Genomic DNA, 21,159 nt, shown 5'->3' with positions numbered 1-21,159 from the left:
TATTGTGTTGGAGCTGGGTAAAAAGAGAGTAATGCAGTATATTTGGAAGTGAGAATAAATTCAAAGGGAAGTGCAATTAGCTTTATTCTGACACTAATTGAAGCAGCAGCATAACAAATCTGAAAGACAACTTGTCAGGGATGCTGCCTGGATATCCCAGTGTTGTGTCAGATACCTGTAGCATCAGTTCATTGTCATTTGGTTCAGTGGAAAATCATCATAACCACATCTAATGCAAGACCTGGTACAGCATCTCCTGTAACACAGCTTCCAGTAGTAAAAGTTCCTGTAGCCTGTGGTGCACTGAGTATCCAGTGTAGCTGTTCGGATGTGTCCCTGCAAACACGGTACCTCGGGCTGCTGAATTCGGCCCCCCATCTCACCAGCACAGCGCTGCTGTGCAGGGTATGACATCTAAGGCAAGCCACTGTCTTCTCAAATTGCTCTGTCACGCCTGCAGCAATTCAGGAAGTTTAAGAGGCTCTTCTCTAAAGTCATTACCATTTTCTTCCATCTGTTTGCAGCTGATTTCCTGTACGTATAAAGTGATACATTTCGGCATTCAGCTAATTACTTCCTTTCTTTGTTTGTTTGTTTTAACAGCTTCAGTGTTCACTTGCCTGGCAATAGCACTGGGATTTTACAGGTTCTGGAAGTAGATCTGAATGGAATGACTGCATCTAATACAGACAGAGAAAAGACCACCCAGACCAGCAGTAGTTTGATGATCATGTTTGCACTGTAGACAACCTTTGTACCTTTTGATTTGATATTCTTACCGTATAAGAAAAATGTTTTCTGAATATGTAACACTAAAGATGAAAAAAATTGGGGGAAAGTAGCCAGATAGTAATATTTTGTTGTCTCTTGTTCAATAATGTATTTATTTCAAAGTATTTCTTATCCTATACCACAAAGTGTTTCCTAATATTTTTTAGAATTAAATTTGGTTTTCCAACATTCTCACTCTCAGCTCCTCTTAAAATGGAAATATTAAACATTTTATATGCCCTTGAAATGAAAATACAGTTCTCAAATTAGTGTTCCTGGTCAGATTCCAGGATATCTTCTCTGATCTAAGTATAATAATCTTAAGCATAGGTTCTGGATTTTTGTCTTCAGTCTGTTCCTCACTTTTCTGATGGATTGAAACCTGGTCCTTTGGGGTTTTTATCTACATATATAAAAACACACTCCACGGCCTTTACTGAAAAACCCCTTTTTTTCTTGAAAACTGGTTTACATAAAGTTAAAATCTTATGTACAACTAAAATGTCTCCACAAATTTATTTTTTTTAGTATCTCTTGCAATTTCCGTAAACCCAGAAGTCAACAGGATGGGGGAACTTCTCTCTCTTTCCAAAGGGAAATGCCTCCACTCTGAGCAACCATGTACAGCCCCAGGGTAGATAAGTACTCTTAATTTCCCCCCTTCAGGTAGTGCAGAGTATTTCTAATGAACCCACACCTATTTTCTGGGCATAGTATGTGGCTTGTAACATGGAAATACTCAGCATCCCATTGGTGCCAGTGTGGTGGTGGTGATAGTCCTCCTCTTCCCATCTCCACACTCCTTGGGACTGTTCTGTAATCCTGACACACTGACCCTCCTGACCCATCTACCTTCTGCAAGGACTTGAAAACTTTTGTTGCAGAGATGCAACATAGCAGGTGAATACCTTCAAAACTGAAGCAGTCACATCTCAAGTACAAATGCATATGCTTGGTTTGATTCTTGTAGTAAAATAATAATTTTTAAATAGTCCTTCTGGATTAACCTTGAAATAAGAATAGGCCCTTTATGGGTTTAGGACTATGGAGTAGTGAGTACTGGCAATTTTTTTATTGTAGTTTTATTCTGTTTACAGTTGAACTTGCTGGTATTCTGCTAATTCTTATATTCTGTGCATTAAATTATTTATCATCTTCATTCAAGAAAATAAAATTAATTTCTTATATTTGCCATCTGACTATCTGAGTGTTCCTATATCAAAGGTTAGCACCAGTGGTGAGGTAGGAAAGAGCTCATCTATTGCATCTTCTCACCAACATCTCACAACCCTGAAGGGGCTCTTGAGACTGAATTTCTTCTCTTAATTCCGATACAAGGCTTATGCTGTTAGTGTGCCTTTCCTTCACTGTGCACACAAAAACATTGATTTTTATTTTTCAGTACCTCTGATATTCTGAGATTGTTTTCTTTGGTACTTAAGGAGAGGACATATCAGGACTTGAGCACTAAAAAAAAAAATCTGAAAATGAGGCTTTCCAAAGGGAAAATAACTTCACAATAGCACGCAGATGAGAGAAAAAAATTTTTATGTGTAGTCATTAAATGTTTTTTAGGTATGGAGGAGAGGTCAGGGTTGCCATTTCTAACCATGGCGTGGCACATACCCTAATAAACTCTTCAGCCCTGAGTCAGAGGCCTGCTGCTGCTGCAGTTCATCTGGCACCTCACAAAGGAGTCACTTCCTGGCTTCTTTCAGAATGACTCGAAGATGAAAATCAAAGTGCCCGGTACCTGTCAGCAGCTGAGAAGTAATTCTTCTGGAGACTGTATTCTACTTCCACACTGAAGGTCCTATCTGAATATTCTAGGAGGTGATGTACACTTTTTCCTTTCTAAGGTCACAGTACAAAATATACCAGGAGACAGAGGTACTTCCCTCGGAACTGTGAGGGCCTATGACATTGCTGCTGTTAACTCTTGAAATGTCAGTTTATAATTTGCACAGCTTTTGCTAAACCACGTTTTCTGCTGCTGCACCAGAAAACTAAAACCACAGTTCAGTGAAAGGCAGAGAAGCACAACTCATCTGTGCTTTGCTGGACCATGCAAACACTTGGCGTTGTCTGGAATATTGCCTTTCTACCTTTGCAGTCTCCTGCCCCTCCTTGGAGGGTCATTTCAACGTAGCCTCACAAAGACTCCTCCTGGGCTGCAGGCTGGCTGCTTCTTGATTTTCTTTTTGTCTTTGCAAGACTTGGCAATTGTCTCAGCTTCCTGAAACAAAGGATATTTCAGCCATTAAACAGCAATCACTGAGAGGATTTAAAATCTATGGCTATGAGTAACCACAGAATGCTGTGTTCAGACTGAAGCTGGGGGCAGAGCATGGTCCCAGGGCATGGCATGGCAGCACAGCAGTGTAAGTTGAAGGCCCCTTGGCTGTAGCAGTCACTCAGAGCAGTTCTTGAAAATAAAGCTGTCATGGTAGTTGTCCCCAGTCCCAGCCAGTAAACCTAAAGCTCAGCTCGACTTTTTCAGACTGCTGTGGGTACAAACAACTACAGCCACTCTTCCACCCTAGGAATGGGGCACTCGATGCCATAGTTGTTCTAGATTTTTAAACCTGCCAGGGAAGTATCATGAATCATGTCTTAAAGCAAGCTGTTATTAGCCTGGGGTCAGATGATGACAACAGGATTAAAATTCTTGAGATGAAAATTCCTGTCCTTTTCCATGAACCCTAATAATCCACTTAAAAAGCTCTTTTGTCTGACTCACTCCCTCTGGACCACTGAATACTGAAATACAGTGGTCACACTGTACAGCTGCCCACAGGGGAATGAGTATGGCTCCATCTCACAAGAGCAGATGTTGGGCTGCTTAGAACACTCCTCCAGGATGGGTGTTCTTGACTCCTCTAAGGCAGACGAAGGAGTTAAATCTGAGTTGCCCATGTTGCCAGTGATGAGTTCTTGCCTGACTTTTATCCTGGATATAGCAGAGCCATACAAGCAGTTACACAGACAAGGCAGTGCAATGGCCAGGGAAGTTAAGTGAAGCTCCAAGAATAGCCCTGCTAAGTGCCTTTTCCACTGGCATCTTTTCCTTAGAAGAACCAACAGGATTACTGCACACCAGTCTCCACACCCACAGGAGAAGTAATTTAGGCACTTCATCCAAGGCTGACGACTGGATGGTAAAAACCTGAAAAATAGGATTTCGACTGTCACATCAGTTTTTGAGAGTTATATTGGCAGTGATAGATCTGAAATGCCAGCTCGCCTGTCCCCAAAATTAGCATGTGAACTTCTGATCTATCCTCAATATTTCATTTTTTGAAAAGCAACAGTTTTTCTGTGGTTGCCTGCTAAGCCAACCAATAATTCATATCTGTCTGTATATTCTTTGCTGTGAGAGGGCTGGATAACTGGGATGATAACAGATGGCACACAAGAACACTCTCTGCAATCAGCCACTGCACACATCAATAAAGTCCTGTACTACAGTCCTCCATCAGCTCACTTCCCAGTCTGGTGTAAAAGAGAGGAAAACAAACCTGTTTTGAAGGAGTTTTGAAGCAAAATAAATATCCTGAAGTATGAGCTGCAATTGCTACAAAACCTGCAAGCCAGGAGGTGGGGGCTGAAACACCAGGTTGACACCTAATGTGAGCAGCCAGAAAGGCGACCTGGTTAGAAGGGGAAAATTACCAGGAACAAAAACACCAGCTGAAAAATGCTGACAAAGAAAATATCTGCCAGCCAGGGAATTGTGAGGCTGAGAACCAGAAGCATCCTTGAAAAGTGCAGCTGGCCTCGTCGAAGTACAGCTGCGGTACCTGGAATTCAGAGCCATACCAAGATACCACCAATAAGCGCAAAAACAAGGCACTGTAGAAGCAATTGACTGAAAAGGTGGAAAATAGTCTGGGTAACAAAAAATGGTCTGAAATAATAGAAACCTCATCATCTATTAGCTATACAATCTATGCTGGTCAAAAGTAAAAAATTAGAAATGGAAACATCAGCATCTACTGGCGGTTTGCAGTAGTGGTGTCCTCTTCCCTCTTATGTCTCTATGATATAAAAAGGCCTTAATATTTAATTCAAAATGGAGCCTTTCTGTCTGAGAACTTCCCATGCTACACATATTTTTCCTTTCCTAAACAGATTGAATTCTCTGCACAAACTTTCTATGAGATCCTGGACTCTCACTCAGGATGCCTGGATGACTCCAGAATGTGACGTTAAACCATCTTTGAAGTGAGACCCTGTTATTTTCTTTGTCTCCCTCTGGGGGCCCATGGTTATGATCTCTCAACCCACAGGCTGGGCACTGGCTTTAGGTGATGACACCTCTCCTGAGGCACCAGACCAGTGCCAGATACCAGGTACCAGCCAAGAGGAACTGCCAGTCACTGTATATGCATGTGGAAGTACTCAGGGATCAGTACACTCCTTTTGTTATAATGCAGGATATTGGTGCTTCTGTGCCAGGATACAAAGAGAAACTGATATCCTTTCACAGCAGAGACACTGTTAGGACAGACAAAGGCTCCTGCTTACTTCCATGTCCTAAGCTAAAAGCTGCTAGCACGTTTTCTCTAGTGTTTCCTAGCACCATGCCTGGGAATCTTAGAAGGAACAAATATGCACAACCTACAGGCTCTATCCCACGCACCAGGGGAGTGTGGCACTCACCACAGGGACAGCAGGGGGGATGGAGGTTTTCTCCAGGCTCTCCTTAAGGTGGCTTATCTCAGCACGGTAGTCATCCAGCTGGCTCTCCAGCTTCTCCCGTCTGACTCGCTCATACTCCAGCTGGGCCTCCAGCTCCCTCACAGCCCTGTCAAAAGCAAAGGAGACAAGCAGAGCATGAAGTACATCCAAACCTGCCCTGGCTACTCCACGTGGTCCTGTGCCTTTGCCCGGGAGCAGGTTAGTCAGGCAGAAAGCAGTGCAGTACTCCTCACACCAGCTGTGCTCCTGGCTCCAGACCCTTTGTAGCAGCTCCAAAGAGCAGCTTTTCCCTCTCTGCTGCCAGCTGTGCTCAGCGCAATTTGACCACGAGATGGAGACGTCTGCCCACACACCGAGCCCAGCGCTCGGGCAGCCTGTGATCGGGTCCATCTCCAGCTGTGGGAGAGGAAGAAGTGCCCGAGGAGCAGCTAAGTTATTACGAAATAGAGAAAAAGCGTAAGGCTGGGATTCTGGAAGGGTCAGGGGCAGCTTCTTCATCTACAACTGACAGCACTACATCCTTCCTATTGATTGGCTTAGGCACGGATGAGGAATACTCAAATAACCTTGAGTATGACCCTTTCTCAAGGGAAACTGAGGCACTGGTTTATGCACAGTTGCACAAGATCTCACTGGTCACACCCACAACGGCTCCTAATTACTTGAGATTCCTCAGACTGTTTAGCTGAGACATGATTCACATATATTCTTATTATAACAGCTATTGACTTCAGCAACTGAGTCATCTGGAATTGAGCTGGCTCTCTCTTACATCAGGATGAATTAGCCCAACTACAAAGATGGAAGATCAGTAAAAGGAAAAGGGAGACATCTGCCCTATGGATTCAAACAGCATGGCAGGAAAGCTCTCATCAAGAGCTAAGGCATTTCCCGGAGCGAAGAATTCCTGATTCATGGGGCCCAAAGATACCAACCAGCCTTACAGACACCGCCAGAGTGGCCTGTGCTCAGTGTTCAGGGGACTGCCAACTTCTTGCATGCTTCAGATTAAAGAGGCGCAGCTCCAAAACTGTGTGGCACATACGTGGTGGCAATTTTCTCCATGCAATGCAGTCTGGTTAAAGAAAGTCCAGAAAACATGGACTAAAGCAGAAATCTTCAAAATCTGTTACAGTGGCCTTCCCAAGTAGCAACTTCTGCTTTTAATCTAGCAAAATGGTGTTGTCATTAAATATTTTTAAATAATAGGTTTTCTGCCCTATGATACAAGCATCTTGGAGTTTATCTACAGATAGGTACTCTGAGAAGGGTAGGTGAGTAGGCTGAGAAGCACTATTTCCATTTGAAAAGGATAGTTTTGGCCTAGGGATGCTTTCCAGCTTCCACAGGTGAGAAAGACTCTTCAGAGCCTCACAGTTTTTCTAGTTTAGCCACCCATGCCACAGAAAGCAATGCCCCTTGTAGAGCCTCATCAGAGCCCTCTAACAGGCACTGCTCTATCCAAAATGAATGCTAATGTATCCATCATCAAAAACAGATTTCTCCAACATAGGCATCAACACCTCAGCTGGTCACCCTCCTCCTTTGAAGCCGGGAGAGACACTCCTAGAAGTGATGAATCACATCCTGAAATACATGTGCCTACGTCTCTCCAAGAAGTCTAAAAAGGAGCTCAAGGTCCCTAACTGAGATGCAGGTATCTGTTAGCTATTGCAGACTTATCAAGTTAACAAAGATGGACTTCCAGCCTGGGCTGAGTCAAAGGGTGACTTGGAACCAAAAGAAATCTTGTCTCAGTTTCTTGACTAAGATATGGCTGTAAAACAAACTACTTACTGGCAATCTGTGACACCTATTACCTGCTCCAGATCTACACAGACTGGTAAGTCTGCTGCCTTCTTGATGGCATACAAGCCCTCTGGGGTCTCCTCTCAGTAACCAAATAAAGACAGTGATTTGGGGTGGTCCAAACACATTATGGAGGTGGTTATCTACAGAGATAACTACTGAGATCTCTGGGTAACCAAATCTTTGACAGGTAGAGGTGGAGACAGGCCTGTCTTTGGACGCTGCATTATTATTTAAGCTCTAAATCTTTGATAGACAAAAGGACTTTTCTTTGAAATGCAGTCTGCCCATCAAATCACCTGACCTGCCTAAGAGAACCTTTTGATTTAATGGAGACAGAGAATTAGACAGACATTATGAATAGTGCTTTACAGGTAAGAGCAGGTTTGCTGATAATTCTTTTCTTCCTGTGGTCTGTATACAAGCTAATGCTTTCCTGAGCATAGAAATATGTTGCCCTTGACACAGAAATGTAGCAGGTCACTGAATAATTTCTGCTGTATATGCACTTTCATCCAAGCCATGCTAAGATTAATTAATGTCTTTTTTCAGATTTATTACAGTGCATACACATCTTTGGCATCCTCAGTGGAAACAAAACAGCCAGGACTTATCAGACCTACTGCACATATACCACAGGAAAACCTGAAGGCTGAATAGATGATCTTGCCTAAGAAGCGTGGACCTATCAAGCACTTCTGTAGAGCTGGTTGTAGAAGTTTAGAAATGGTCAAATTGCTGCAGTCCATTTCTTTTTGACCTGGTTAAAGTTGGCAACTGGAAAAGATAGACTGGCCAAGGCAAATCTGAGTGTCTGTCAACCTTAAAAAAGGCTTTAAAATGGGCCCCACAAAGTTAAACATTAGGAGGGCAAAGTGACCTTACTTCTCGACTTTCCTTTCTTCTCTTTTCACCTTCCTCTCCTCTTCAGTTATTCCTCCCAGCTGTCTGTAGTTGCTGTAGGCAATTTCTAGAAGTTGCTGAAGTTCTTGAATCTTGTGATAGGCTCTCACTGTAAGACAGAGTTCTCCAGGTAGGTAAAATGCATGGACAAGACAGTCATGATGGAATTCAATAGTCTGGAAAACAGTCTCACAAACACAGAGCAGAAATCACACTGCTCAGCAAATACTGAGCTACAGCAGACACCCACAATGCAAAGAGATCTCAAAAACAAGTAGCAATCCAATATAGTTTCCAACACGGATTAAAATGGTGTAACAATTATGTTCTAATTGCTCTCTGCTATGTTTTCTAATTTTTCACAATTTGTTTGAATACCCAGTGGTACAGATATCCTGTCAACTATCTCACCTTACAAGAGAAAGGTCCCAGCAGTTAGCAGGAACTGTGCAACTAAAACTATAATGTCTTCATACCAAATTTTTCAAACAAGGAATGATAGGAATACAGTGCTTACTGCGTGCGTTCTTTTTCTCTGCTTTATCCAGGGTTAGATCTTCTTTGCTATCTGTACTCCCTTCCACACCATGTCTTTCAAAAAACTTTATGTTGTTTGCATCTAGTTCTTCATCACTAGAGTTACTATCTCCAGTCCTTGGTATCAAAAGTTCCACAGCTGCCAGATGGGCACATCTGCACAGAGAACAGTTAAACCTACGCTGAAATATCCCCATCATCTGGAAAAACACATATGATAGAAACTCTCTGAAACTGTCCATGTTCCCATTTATCAGGATTAAAGGAAGCACTGGGACACACACTATGAGCAGCTATCCATCTGCTTTTTGCAATATTCTTATGGTGTGAGCTCTGCCTCAGTGGAATCTTATGGCTCCTACATCAGAAGTATCTTTTCCCTTTGCAGGATTTCTTAATTGAATCTCATCATAAACTGCATTATTTTTATTAATGCAAAAATCATCTGGCCTCCACTACTTCTTAATAACTTTGTACAGCAAACTGTGACCGTACTGGCTCACAACTCTCCTTTTTCAGATCAGCTATTTTTCCTTTTTTATGTTTGACCTTGCTGAAAAGGAAATTAAAATAAAATAAGGGAAAATGAAAACCTTTCATAGCTACATTACAGCTTTGCTTATTTCTCAGAGCTGGAATTCATGGGCCCGATCTGTTCTTTCTCCATCACTGAAAATCAGGATTAATTCCAACAAAGCTGACATGATATTGATATACAAATAGTAGGTAAATAAATGTCAGAGCTACAGGATATGTACTGCTACCTCTTGGCTACATCCTTTGGAGTCTCTCCAGCATCATTTGTAATGTCACAGTCAGCTCCCATTTCAATCAACCACTGTAAGCAATGGATATGCCCCTGTTCAGCAGCTAAAGGAAGAAAGGTGCACACAAGTCAGTTATATACAACTGCAGGGTTTCGAACCTAAAATGTCCTCCTCTTGTCACTTTTTGACATTCCAGAGGTTGGGTTCACTAAGACACAATAGGGGAGATACTATTTAAGCGACTGTGTCAAGATGCTCAAATCACACGGGTACACACAGTTTTGGGGAAGTGTGGTTTGGTGACTCTTTCTAGTTCCAGAAATGTACTGGCAGCTCTTCTTCCTGGACACAAGTTAAACTAAACTTGCCCAGTTCCATGTGCTGAGCATGAGACACACAAATCACTGCTGCCTCACACTCTCGTGCAGTAAGGCCTGTGTGTCATAGTTTGGCAGCAAAGTACTGTCACCTCTCCCTGGCTTTAGGCTCCCATGTACCAGACACAGCTGGTTGCCCCATCCTGTGGTGTGCAGAGCTGTCTCGTGGAGGAGAGCAGCAGGGCTTTCTGCTGGAGCTGTAGGTGCATCATTTCTTAGGGCAGACACTCAAGGCAACACTTCTCAGCAGCAGCCTCACACGAGCCTGGTCATAAGATCTGGCATGGCCACTGCTCATACCAGGGGGTGCCAGGAATGATGTTTCACATATGGAAGACGATATTTGGCAAGTCTAGTTAAAACTGTACACTATTTTTCTCAAGGAGGAGTAAATTCATTTCTTGACAGCATTCCCTTTTGGATATTTGTTATATTTGTCTTCTTACTGAGATAGGGAAATGAAATTACAATATCAGGATGTAAACTCTGGGGATGAAACAATTGTAGGTTAGCACCATTCCAAGAAAAGAAAGAGGGAAAAAATGTAGAAAATATTTTAAAATCACTACATATCTCTTTTTTCATGAGAACTTCAATTATGTTTTCAAAAATTCTATCATTATATCCAGTCAGAAACAAATGTGGGAAAAAGCGGTAAAAGCATATTGCAAAAATGCCTCCCTATTTCTTTCCTCTCCCATTTTTCTCTTTCAGACATCACTACAAAACCCCCAAACACAAGAGGACTATTTTTTTGTAGTGCTAGCACACCACTACATGTCAAGGTGTTAGATACCAGAAATTAACCAAATTACTTTGTTGTGGTTTTTACAAAACACCCCCACAGTACTGCTATGTTCACTAAATAAAGGCCCAGGCCACAATACAGACCATTCTTATACCTAACCAGATAGATGTTTCTAAAAGCCACATCTTGCCTGATTAAAAAAAAAAAAATAATAAAACCCCCAAACAAAACACTAAACTAAACTAAACAAAAAAAAACCACTATTTAGTTTTCCTTTTAGATGTTGATATCTCCCTATTCTAAACTTTTTTTCTTGACTCCAGCTTGGTTATTTTGTCTTTAAAGTGACACCTACGCACACGTATACATCACAAAATATGTTTTTCGGGGTTGCACTTCTGAGCCCTCAGGAAATGAGATGCTGTTTTTCATGAAGTTCATCTGATGAGCAGCCACTTGAAAAACAAAGTAAACCCGTCAGCAACAAACAGTAACAAGCTGAAACACAGATAGCAATTACTGACCTTTGTGCATGAGAGTGTATCCCTTATCATCCCGCTCATTGATATTGATTACTCCACTTCTCACTAATCTTCTAAGCCCTAACAAGTCCCCTTTGAAAGCGGCGTCATGAGCTGGGAAAGCTAAAACTGAAAATGAAATGCACATGTTTCCAAACAGATGCCAGTAATTCTACTAAACGTGCTGGTATTTGTCTCTCACAGCTGGCCTCTCTCATAGCAACTTACGTATGGATGCCTTGTATTTAACGAGGTTGTGCACCTTAATTGGCAAAACGCAGCTGTGTAACTAGCAGTGTTCACCACAGACTTGACTAAACATGTCTTGGTTATAACTGCAGGCATCTTACACAGTTAAGAAATTATTTTCACAGACCTGAAGTAACAAGTATAGCTTTGTTTTACGATTGAGATTGTACTACTGGTGGTAACTGGAGTAATTTGCCTGTTTTGAATTCCAATTATATAAACTATTATACTTCTCGTATTCATACAGACAATTTGATTTTTCCAGTTATCTTTTATAGACAAGGTCTACGGACAATATACTTTTATGCATAATGAAAAAAGACTAGCAGATAAGGACAGTAAGTTCCCAGAAGTAGAGAGGTGAAGGTGCAGTTCTCATATCCGTGTTCTGCTGAGGGTTCTCCTTACAGACCTTGCCACATTTGCATCCTTTGGCTGATCTGACTGCCATAGTATTGCTAGTTAGCAAGTAACCTTAATTTCAGCAGGACATTTTCAGGCTAAGGTGCTATTCAATGCAAGTAAGAAATTCTGTGCAGACAAATCTGCAAACCAATGAAAATTATACAGATTTTCTGGATCTTTGCTGGAGTCTAAAAAGTACACAGGCAATTTGGTATCCATAGTGCAACACTGTGATCAAGGATAAACCTAAGACATTTATAAAATCACGCTGAGTATCCCAGACTTTAGCTACCAGTAAATGTAGTAAGCATTAAAAAGTTCTTCCTTATATTGATCATTTGAATGTTATACTTCTGCTCATACAAGTTTTCAGAATCAAGCATTTCTACAGAATTATATATAATGTCTATTTTAACTGTATCTTGATCCATACTCACCTTCCTGTGCCTCTGGATGCTCCCCCTCTTTTTCCATACCATCAATATATTGCAGAATATTATCTTTATAGAACCGTTCAGCCAAGTCCCTTGGAGTCTCTCCTTGGTCATTCCTGGCTTTCAGGGTGTGTGTGACACTGGCCATTTTCCCAACCAAGAACTTAAAGCAATGCAAATGACCTTCCACTGCTGCCAGGTGGGCTACAGCACAAAGTGAAACAAAGTGCATTAGAGTAGAGCCCTGCTGCCTATGGAGAAAGCAGTGCTCTCACCACTGCTTAGATCTGGATCATCCACCAGCATTTGAGCCATCCAACACTGCACAAGTTAGAGCAGCCTCAGTTCAATTGGGCATGTTCTACTCCTACCCAGGACAGAGGTGAGCTCTATGCTAAGGAGGTAGAAGGACAGTGTCAAGGACAGGATCTGCAAAGGAGTTTCCCTGGCAGAGCTGACTGCAGAAAACAAAACAACACTCTAGCTAAGAGAGTGCACTGCTGGGGTCTCATCTTCCCCATGAACACAAATCTCAGTCTTCAGCAGCTGTCTGACCTCGCTGTCCTGGGGGTACTCATTATGGAGGGACAGCAAGTGGTGTCCTTGATTAGTAACTAAGGCCTTTTCTGCTTTATGCCCACTGCTACTGTGCCACTACAAACAAGTTGTATCACATCCCCAGTCACCCCAGCTAAAAAAGGAAGACAATGATATGCACTTTACCAGGTAAAGTATCTGAAGGTGCATTCCTCACCTGACCCTCAAGCCATGAAGTTATTTATTTAGTTAGTTATTTCTAAATGGATGATTGCTCAAAATCTGAGCTTCGCTGAAATCACGGCCATTTTTCCCATTGTCTGAATTTTATTCAGTGAGTGAGTTACAGGGAGAAGGGAAAAGAAGAGGTACAGTGCTAAAGGCAAGTACTGATTAATAGTCAGCTGGTGAAAAACTGACTCAACTCTTATGAATCCATTTTCAGATACCTAAAATCTCCAGGATAAAACTTCACCTCTTGAGACAAAACATTTTTATCAGATGTTTGTCCTGTGCAGAAAGCAATCAAAAAAGCTCGACTTTTTCTGCAAAGATGGCAAGGGGAAAATAGATTAAAGAGCTGTGTTCTGTTCAAGTCTTTTTGCACAGTTTCAGTGGAATGCTGTGGAATACACATAAAGGAATTTTTCATAGGTGGCTTTTAACCTGTACGTGTCTTAGTAGCCAGTACCCAACATGAAACTGTGCCATCCCACCCTCAGTCGTGCTGAGCACCGGCAGTTGAGACTAAAGTCAAAGGGTACTGTGATGTTAACACAGTAACATCAAAACATGCAGCTTAGTGCCAAGAACTTGGAAAAAACGTGTCTCAGGCATGATAAATAGGCAGTGGTTAGTTGGTTTTGGTATCCCAACCTCCCTGTGTTTCATCTTGCCTTTCATTAAGTCAGGCTAACGCTACTCACCCTTCTCAAAGCCACAAGTGAAAAAAGAATGCAAAAAATATTTATAATAGGTTTGACTAGTGAGCAATAAAAGAAGTATGGATGTAGCCCAAAAATTAATACAGAGAGAAAACAAAATGTTGAATTAATAAGCACAGCCCATTCTGTATGTTGAATGAGCCACAAGATTTTTTTCTTAAAAAAAATTAGCATGCAAATTAGCCAAGGTAATTAGAACCTCTGCTGTAACACACACATGCAAAAAGGGCAGCCAGTTTTTAAGTTTTAGATGTCTGGCACTACAACCTCAGAAAATTTCTTTCAGTATTCTCTTGATAAAAATCATAGCACTCTTCAGCTAATCTTGAAGCTGAAGCACGTAAAGATGATTTAAGTTCACTTCACTGTTATACAAGCTGAGGCAAAACTCTTTTACTAGTCATGTTCCAAAGCATTTTCTTTCCTTTGGATGACAATATGATCAAATGAAATAGAACAAAGGCTGGAAGATCAAGCTTCTGTAGGATGTCAAAATACAACATAACCAATTTTCTACTAACCAGTATATACAGAGCATTTAAGTAGAATTGGGCTGTCATCTGCTATCTCTCCACAGAAGTCTGTTATGGGGGAAGTGTTCCCAAATGCAAATAAAGCTGCCTTCTACACTGCCGTCAGGGTGCCTAACATCATGACCCCTTCTTGCTAATGCACCAGATCTCCTGCTGAGATGCAGGAGCCTCACAACTTCTAACGAGACCCAGGTTTGCAAAGCAGAACATGGCTTTCCATTTCCTAGGTAAGTAGCGCTTAATAGAGGGTAAAGAATTTTAAGAAGGGATTCAAAACGAGAACCTCATACAAGTTATAGAGAAAAAACATTCTCTTTGCAACAAATAAGGTGACAAACCATAAGAAGGAAAATGTTAAAAGGGAAAGGATGCGATGAGAACCCAAGGCAGGAACAATACCATTCAGCTTACAGAGGATATTGAGCCAGAGGCATGGTAGGCAGAGGGACACTGGAGAAACTGTGAAGAGCAAGGAATAAACACCGCCCATTTTTTTGTGCTAAAATGAATACGCTTATGATTATGAAAAGCGAACGTATTACAGACAACAGAGAAAGACCAGTATTCCAGAAATCAAGATGAATGAACACACCACAACCTGATCACAGTGGCACAGCTGTTAAAGTCTGGCATAAATTCAAAAAGGAGGACTTAGCAGCTGAAACTGCCTCCTGCTCCACCCACACTTCTCCTGTGACCTCCACTGGCACACCTGCTTACCACACACATAGGAGATGCTGCCCTATGCAGTGATCTCAGCCAGGCTTATCCTGCTCCCTACTGCAGCACCCATGAGCTCTGACCCTTGCCAGCAGCACCAAGAGGTGAATGGGATACCGTCAACAATAGAACAATACTTCGGATTTTATAAATCCTCCCCTCATTAGGAAAATGGACTATCTATGCTAACTGCATGGAATCAAACAGCAAATGTTGCTGCTGTGCATTACTTAAAATTTGCTCAATTGTCACATCACACCACAACTGCAAACCAAAGGCTTTAAAATTTATCCTGATATACCTGGAAGGTTTCCATTGTTATCCACATCATCGATACAAGCTCCCCATCGAACAAGAAGCTGCAAACACCCTAAACGACCATGAAAAGCAGCATAATGAACAGGTTTCCAGTCATTCCTGTCTGAAACATTTACACTCTAAAATGAAAGCAGCAGGTTAATTAATTCACTTCTGAATCTTAGACACACGAGAAATTTTATATATAGCAATTGGATGTTCATTGTGTTATATTATTTAAATCAAATCAAATAGCATTTTTCAAAGTTCATGCCATATATGCAGTTCCCATTCCAAGACTTCTCACACTTTTACTTAATACACTTATAAAAGGTGCATTTTTAGAGATATTTTATCATCATAATGATCTGCATTGGTCATTATTCTTTAAATATGCAACTGGATTTTTTTTTTTTAAGTTTTTGTCTCCTTTACTATAGAAGATTTGTACAACTGCAAAAAATTAACACCACCCCAGCCCCTGATCTTCATTTAAAGACATCCTCAGTGGAATGTGATTTACTTACATTACTGATTATCTCTAGATTTTTGAATCATTTCCCTAAATGTATATTACCATTTTAAAAATGGAAATTTACCCTAAAAATAAATTCACCAACACTGATCCTAAATCTCAGTTTAAGCTAGGGAGAGTTTTGTTTGGGAAAAGCTACCAGCCTCTCTCTGCACTAGGGCACTGCAGGTAGAAGTGTCTCACCACTCCACTTCTCAGTATGGTCTGCAAAGTGTAGGACTGCCCATGGGCTGCAGCCAAGTGTGCCGGCGTGCACCCACGGTCATCCCGAGCTTCTGCATTTGCTCCATTTATTAATAAAGCCTAAAAGAAATGCAAAGCAGAAGTTCACAAGCTGAAAAAGCAAACACTGGATGGGTTATGGTGATCAGCAGGACAACTCTGGGCTGATCTCAAGGTTTTGGCATTGCACAAAATAATCTGTTTGTACAGACAGTGCAAATAAGTGCACTGGTTTTATAATGAGTGACTTCATTCCAGATGTCAAGACACCAAGATGAGCTACTCATAGCTCCCTTAGGAGCTTCCTCAACTGATCTTCATAATGAATTTGTCCAAAATCAAGGTCTGCCCTACATACTTTTGCTTGAGAGTGAACGTTTACATGTACCTGCATGCAGGCATCCTGCCCTCGGATGGCCGCCAGGTGAGCCGCTGTCCAGCCTCTGACAGTCACATGAGTTGTGTCAGCTCCATGCCAGAGCAACCAGTGAAGGCACTGCTCAATCAAAACCGAAGTGGCTTTTATTTAGCTGTTCATATCGTATATCTGAGGCACATTTTAACTAGAATTTATCTGTCAATTTTACATTTCAAAACAGTACTGTAATACTTCACTTTGGAAATGAGACCCCAGAGCATGCCTTAGCCAGATATTTGTGCATTAGAAAGTTACAGGTAAGTTACACTTCCCAGGTTTTACCCAAGGGTACAAAATGTGCAAATAGCCTACTAAATCAGACCCTAGCATTGATTTTACAATATGGCTTCCTAATTTTACTCTTCCTGATTTAAAATGTAATCTGTGAGAATATTCACATGGCTTGAGGTAAAAGCATTGGAAAAAACAATGCAAACATCCTCACACGAATTCCAGCTAAAATTGCTGGTAGGCAAAATATCATGAACTAAATTTAAAACCTCATTTAATTTATTAGGCTCCTTAGCTGTACGTAATCCCATCTCTCTTCTCACTCTTCCATGGCCTAGTTTTGTTTTACTCACTTCGTCCAGCAGGTACTATTGCTTGCAATGGAAGGCTTTATGGACTATCCAGAGACAGCTAGAGGGACAGTTAAAACTTTTTATTATATATTATTATAATTTATTATTTTGTTTCAGGCCATCCTTCAGTTCTGGTTCCTCCACTATTTCTACCAAGGAGGTTAGAGACAAATAGATGGCAGATAATTGAAAAAAGTCTAATATATCAATTGCAAAGTAGAAGAGTCAAATGCAAAAAGACCTAATTTATAGAGGCAGAAAAGGGGGGATAAGCAATCTGGTTGTGAGGCTGATAAAATGATGATTAGCATTTTCTTGACAGTTTCTCTACACTGCAGAAGTAGCACTGCACTTAGTATTTCTTGAGTTTAGCAAGAACTTTCCATACTTTTCTTTGGGACATGAATGACATTCAAGGTTAGATTGCGATGAAGACGGAACACGGAGGCTGCAAGAAGAAGGACAATGCCGTGTTGAATACAGCAGTTCAACCTTTCTGGAAGTTCAAAGCATTCATGCAAGCACCTGCTGATTTCTTCATCATTATTTAACACTTTGATTTATTAAAATAAAATATATTAAGACTACTTCTATAGAGAATGAGGCATGGAACGCTGGTAAACAGAATGAACATGTTTTCATGTCACTTTTCATCTGTCTCAATCACCTTCAGAACATTTTACACATTCTGTAGGATTTTTTAAGTCCTTCAAGAGAAGAGAAAAACACAATAGGGACAAAAGGAGGTCATGAGTATGGAAGGGAGGCCATAAGGCACATTTTGTTGAGTAAGAAAATCAGTGATTTAGTAAAATCTGACAAAGCTGATTAGGTGAAATGCCTGGGGCTTCAGAAAAAAAAAAGGAAAATCTAAAATCCTGTACTTCTGCTCTACATGAATATATTTAATGAGAAAAGCAGGCAGAGATTATTGATTCAGTTTGACCTAAGCCAGCAATGTTGTGTCCAGCCTCTCCCAAAGAAGGAAATATGAACTTACAAAAACCTGGCTGTGTATAAACACTAATGTAATGTTTTACCTCCAGACTTCCAGAGTGGGCAGCACAATGCAAGGGTGTGAATTTGTGGACTACATCCACCTCGTTAACACCAGCTCCGCTTTCAATCATCAATGCAAGCTGTTCTACATCACCAGCTTTTACTGCTTCATGTACACTAGTATAATTTTGCTTCTTCTCGACAACTAGTGAGGAAAAATAAAGAGCATTAGTCAGTTGCTTAAATCAGCAACATTTAAGAGATAGGTAATCAGTGAGGAATCAAAGAAACATCAGTGTGACAGCTTCACAAAACCAACTAAAATCCCCAGAGTAACATATGATTTAGATTCATATGGAATTCCTAAGTCACTGCTGTTTGTCAGGAACAAAACAATATGCCAAAACCTGAGACACTCATGCCCTTCCAGCCCCAGTAAAGGGCCCAAGAGTAAAACCCAGCAGAAAAATTACAAGAAGCTCAGCAAGAGCAGGAGGTAGAGATACTTCATGTTAGCAAGTGCCAGGCCAGGTCCACCCCAAAACTGTCTCTCTATTCTTAAACTGTGGGTGGGCATCACAAACTCTTTCATTAATCACATTTACAAATATAACACCAGGAAGGCTTCTCACTTGGGCAAACAAGCTCTCAGCCATCACTTCCCAGATGCTCCACATGCTGCTGCTGGCTGTGTAAGGACTGAGCACATCATGGCATATCACACTGGAGGGCACCAGAGCCTTCACCAAGTGAGCTTACTATGTAACTGCTCTTGACTGAGCTACACAGATCATCTTCAGGATAAACTGATGTCCAAATTAAAGGCAGTTCTTTATACAACATTTTAGTTGTCCTGTGTTGCTCTCTTGATAGAATTACACTTTTGTTCTGAGACAGCTCACTTTTCAGCAGTATGGTATTTTGCTCCCACCAAAGTCAGTAACATTTTCAGTGACCTCAGTGGCACAGAATGAAACTCTAAATGTAGAAGCAGTAGGGTAAAAAAAAAAATTCTGTCACCAGGCCATGGCATCAAATAACCTGTGTCCTTCCTCCCTTCAGGCTTTTCCACTGATTAACTACATGACTGGAAACAATGGGAGTTGCATATCCAAACCCCCTGGCAACATCTTGATATCTTGACAAAAACTTGTAAATAGAAATGTGAGATGTAAGCAGATCTAATGACTGGGGAGACTAGCTTCAGACAGCCAAGCATGAAAGGAACCTAAACCAATTAGTATTCACCTTCTGCAGTAGTCATCATTCCAGTACCAAAACGTACTAACACTGTGTGATTAGATTTCACGCTGTTAGAAGTCCTGAAGAGGTGGGCTACTGTTTTGCAAGTGAAGCAAGCATAAAACTGCAGGTCTTAAGTTATTAAGTGTCTCAGCTTCTCCACCTGTGGAGAAGAAATGGTAGTAGTAGACTGTTACACAATTTGATGTAAAAAGTATTAAATAATATAAATGTGACATTGCAGGAACATGTTTGTAATATATATAAAAAAGCACTAAATACAATTAAAAGCAGCCTGCGCAGCTTACCTGTGCCTGTTTTCACGTGGTCTGTAGTGTGATAGTAGTGCTCAGGCAGATTTGGGTTTCCAACAGAGAGGAAAGAAGAGCTGTTTCAGTACTCCAGGCTGACAGGAACACACCCTGCATGTGCTGTAACACACCATCAATCTTGTGAATGCGTATAACTCTACTCCCTACTCCCCTGCTCCCCTGATGCAGGCTGCATCATTGCTTCACTTAGAAACTGTGACTCCATCCTTCAAAACATTGTCTGAACAAACCAGCAGCACAGAAACACAGAATAATTCTGGCTGGAAAGAGCTTTGGGGGGTCATCCAGTTCATGTTTCTGAATAATAGTTAAGAATGTTTTGTTGTTTGAGTTGTTTGGTTTGGGTTTTTTATTCTTTGGGGGGTTTTTTGTTTGTTTGTTTGTTGGTTGGTTTTTTTTTTGTTTGTTTTGTTTGGGTTTTTTTTTAAGAAACAGTATCACCAGGATATAATTTTCCCATAAGGGAGTAATTTCTCATTATAGCAAGTGAGAGACAGATTGCAGCCCAATTATACAACTTTAAATCACAGGCAGACCTGGCTGATTACACTACTTGGCAAAATACTAATGTGTTTAACACAGTGTTACAGTGCAGCAACTTCAAGATCTTTTTTGTGGGTTTTTTTTGTTGTTGTTTTTGTTTTGGGTTTGTTGTTGTTGTTGTTGTTTTGGGGTTTTTGTTTGGTTTTTTGCTTTGTTTTGTTTTTTATCCAGAAGAAAGCGAACAAGGCCCACCAGCAGAAGAAATACTGTCTCCCCTCTCCCTCTGGAGACCTGCAGCTGCGTGAAGAGAGATACCCAGGGTGGATCACGGCTGCTTAAGACAAGACAAAGACAGCAGCCCTGGCTCTGAAGTTCAATAAAGAGCTGTTACCATCAGTTCTGTAAAAAAAAACATACTCATTTTCAAAGTGAACGGCAGGCTCCACAATTTTAGTGCAACTTCTGTTTAAAAAAAAAAAAAAAGAAAAAAAAAAGTTATCAAACATTTGACGTTCCAGGAGAAAACTTTGTGGAAAAAAATTAACCAACGCTTTGGAGATCAGCACCTGCCCAAAATTCAATTAAAGAGATTAACTGAAGAAGAATACGGCTCAGAACCGGGGAAAGAGGCAGCGTTAGGTGTTGCGACGGTCCCGTACCGCACAAGGACAATGGCGCGCAGCTCGCCTTTGGCCCAGCCCGGCGGGGCGAAGGCCGGGGGCAGTGCGGGTGAGCCCGGCCAGCGCCGCTCCCCGCCTTTCCCTGCGCTTCTGGCGGATATCGGAGCATCCTCGGCACGGGGTGTGTGTGTCCCGGCGGAGCTCCGGGAAGCCCGAGCGCAGAGACCGCGGCTCCGACGAGCTCATCCCACCCCGCGCCACTCAGGGGCCGCCCCCCGCCCCCCGGGCAAGGGAAGGAGAGGGAGGAGGAGCGGCCGGAGCAGTCTCACCGGCCGGAGCGGGGGCACAGCGGCCTCTCGCAGCGCACAGGGCCGAGAGCCGCTCCCTCCTCCTCCTCCTCCCCGCCCCGGCGTTGCTATGGGCACCACGTGCGCTTCCCCCGGGCTCGCCCTGCCCTTTCCTTCCCCTCCC

At 41.8% G+C, this 21,159-nt stretch overlaps 2 protein-coding genes across 7 annotated transcripts in view; one reads left to right on the top strand and one right to left on the bottom strand.

Annotated features, from left to right (window-relative positions):
- CCDC90B (coiled-coil domain containing 90B) overlaps positions 1 to 960 on the top strand; it is a 9,587-nt gene extending 8,627 nt beyond the window's left edge. For both annotated transcript variants that reach the window (XM_027884457.1, XM_027884459.1), the window contains one exon: positions 604 to 960. In XM_027884457.1, coding sequence (XP_027740258.1) covers positions 604 to 659 — 56 coding nt within the window. In that variant the 3' untranslated portion in view covers positions 660 to 960. The remainder of the gene's footprint in view (positions 1 to 603) is intronic.
- Positions 231 to 21,142, bottom strand: ANKRD42 (ankyrin repeat domain 42). 5 transcript variants are annotated; one of them, XM_027884453.1, is made up of 14 exons: positions 21,018 to 21,142; positions 19,260 to 19,416; positions 18,053 to 18,216; positions 16,399 to 16,506; positions 15,972 to 16,091; positions 15,258 to 15,393; positions 12,226 to 12,426; positions 11,138 to 11,263; positions 9,486 to 9,591; positions 8,702 to 8,877; positions 8,167 to 8,293; positions 5,434 to 5,578; positions 2,877 to 3,007; positions 231 to 532 (listed from the first exon to the last, which is right to left on the bottom strand). In XM_027884453.1, exons 2-13 carry the CDS (start codon positions 19,276 to 19,278, stop codon positions 2,912 to 2,914), a joined length of 1,524 nt encoding a protein of 507 aa, XP_027740254.1. In that variant the 5' UTR covers positions 19,279 to 19,416; positions 21,018 to 21,142; the 3' UTR covers positions 231 to 532; positions 2,877 to 2,911. The 5 variants fall into 5 exon arrangements, with proteins under 5 accessions (XP_027740254.1, XP_027740255.1, XP_027740253.1 ...); XM_027884454.1 differs by lacking the exon at positions 231 to 532 and having other exon boundaries at positions 1,058 to 3,007; positions 19,301 to 19,416; XM_027884452.1 differs by lacking the exons at positions 231 to 532; positions 21,018 to 21,142 and adding an exon at positions 19,562 to 19,859 and having other exon boundaries at positions 1,058 to 3,007.
- Positions 21,143 to 21,159: the final 17 nt, after the last annotated feature.

This window comes from Empidonax traillii, unplaced genomic scaffold (genome assembly GCF_003031625.1).
Source record: "Empidonax traillii isolate 1590-97213 ecotype Southwest subspecies unplaced genomic scaffold, ASM303162v1 scaffold146:size911690, whole genome shotgun sequence".
Taxonomy (NCBI): Eukaryota; Metazoa; Chordata; class Aves; order Passeriformes; family Tyrannidae; genus Empidonax; species Empidonax traillii.
Note: the sequence above shows the minus strand (reverse complement) of the source record. Positions and strands in the feature narration are given on the sequence as shown.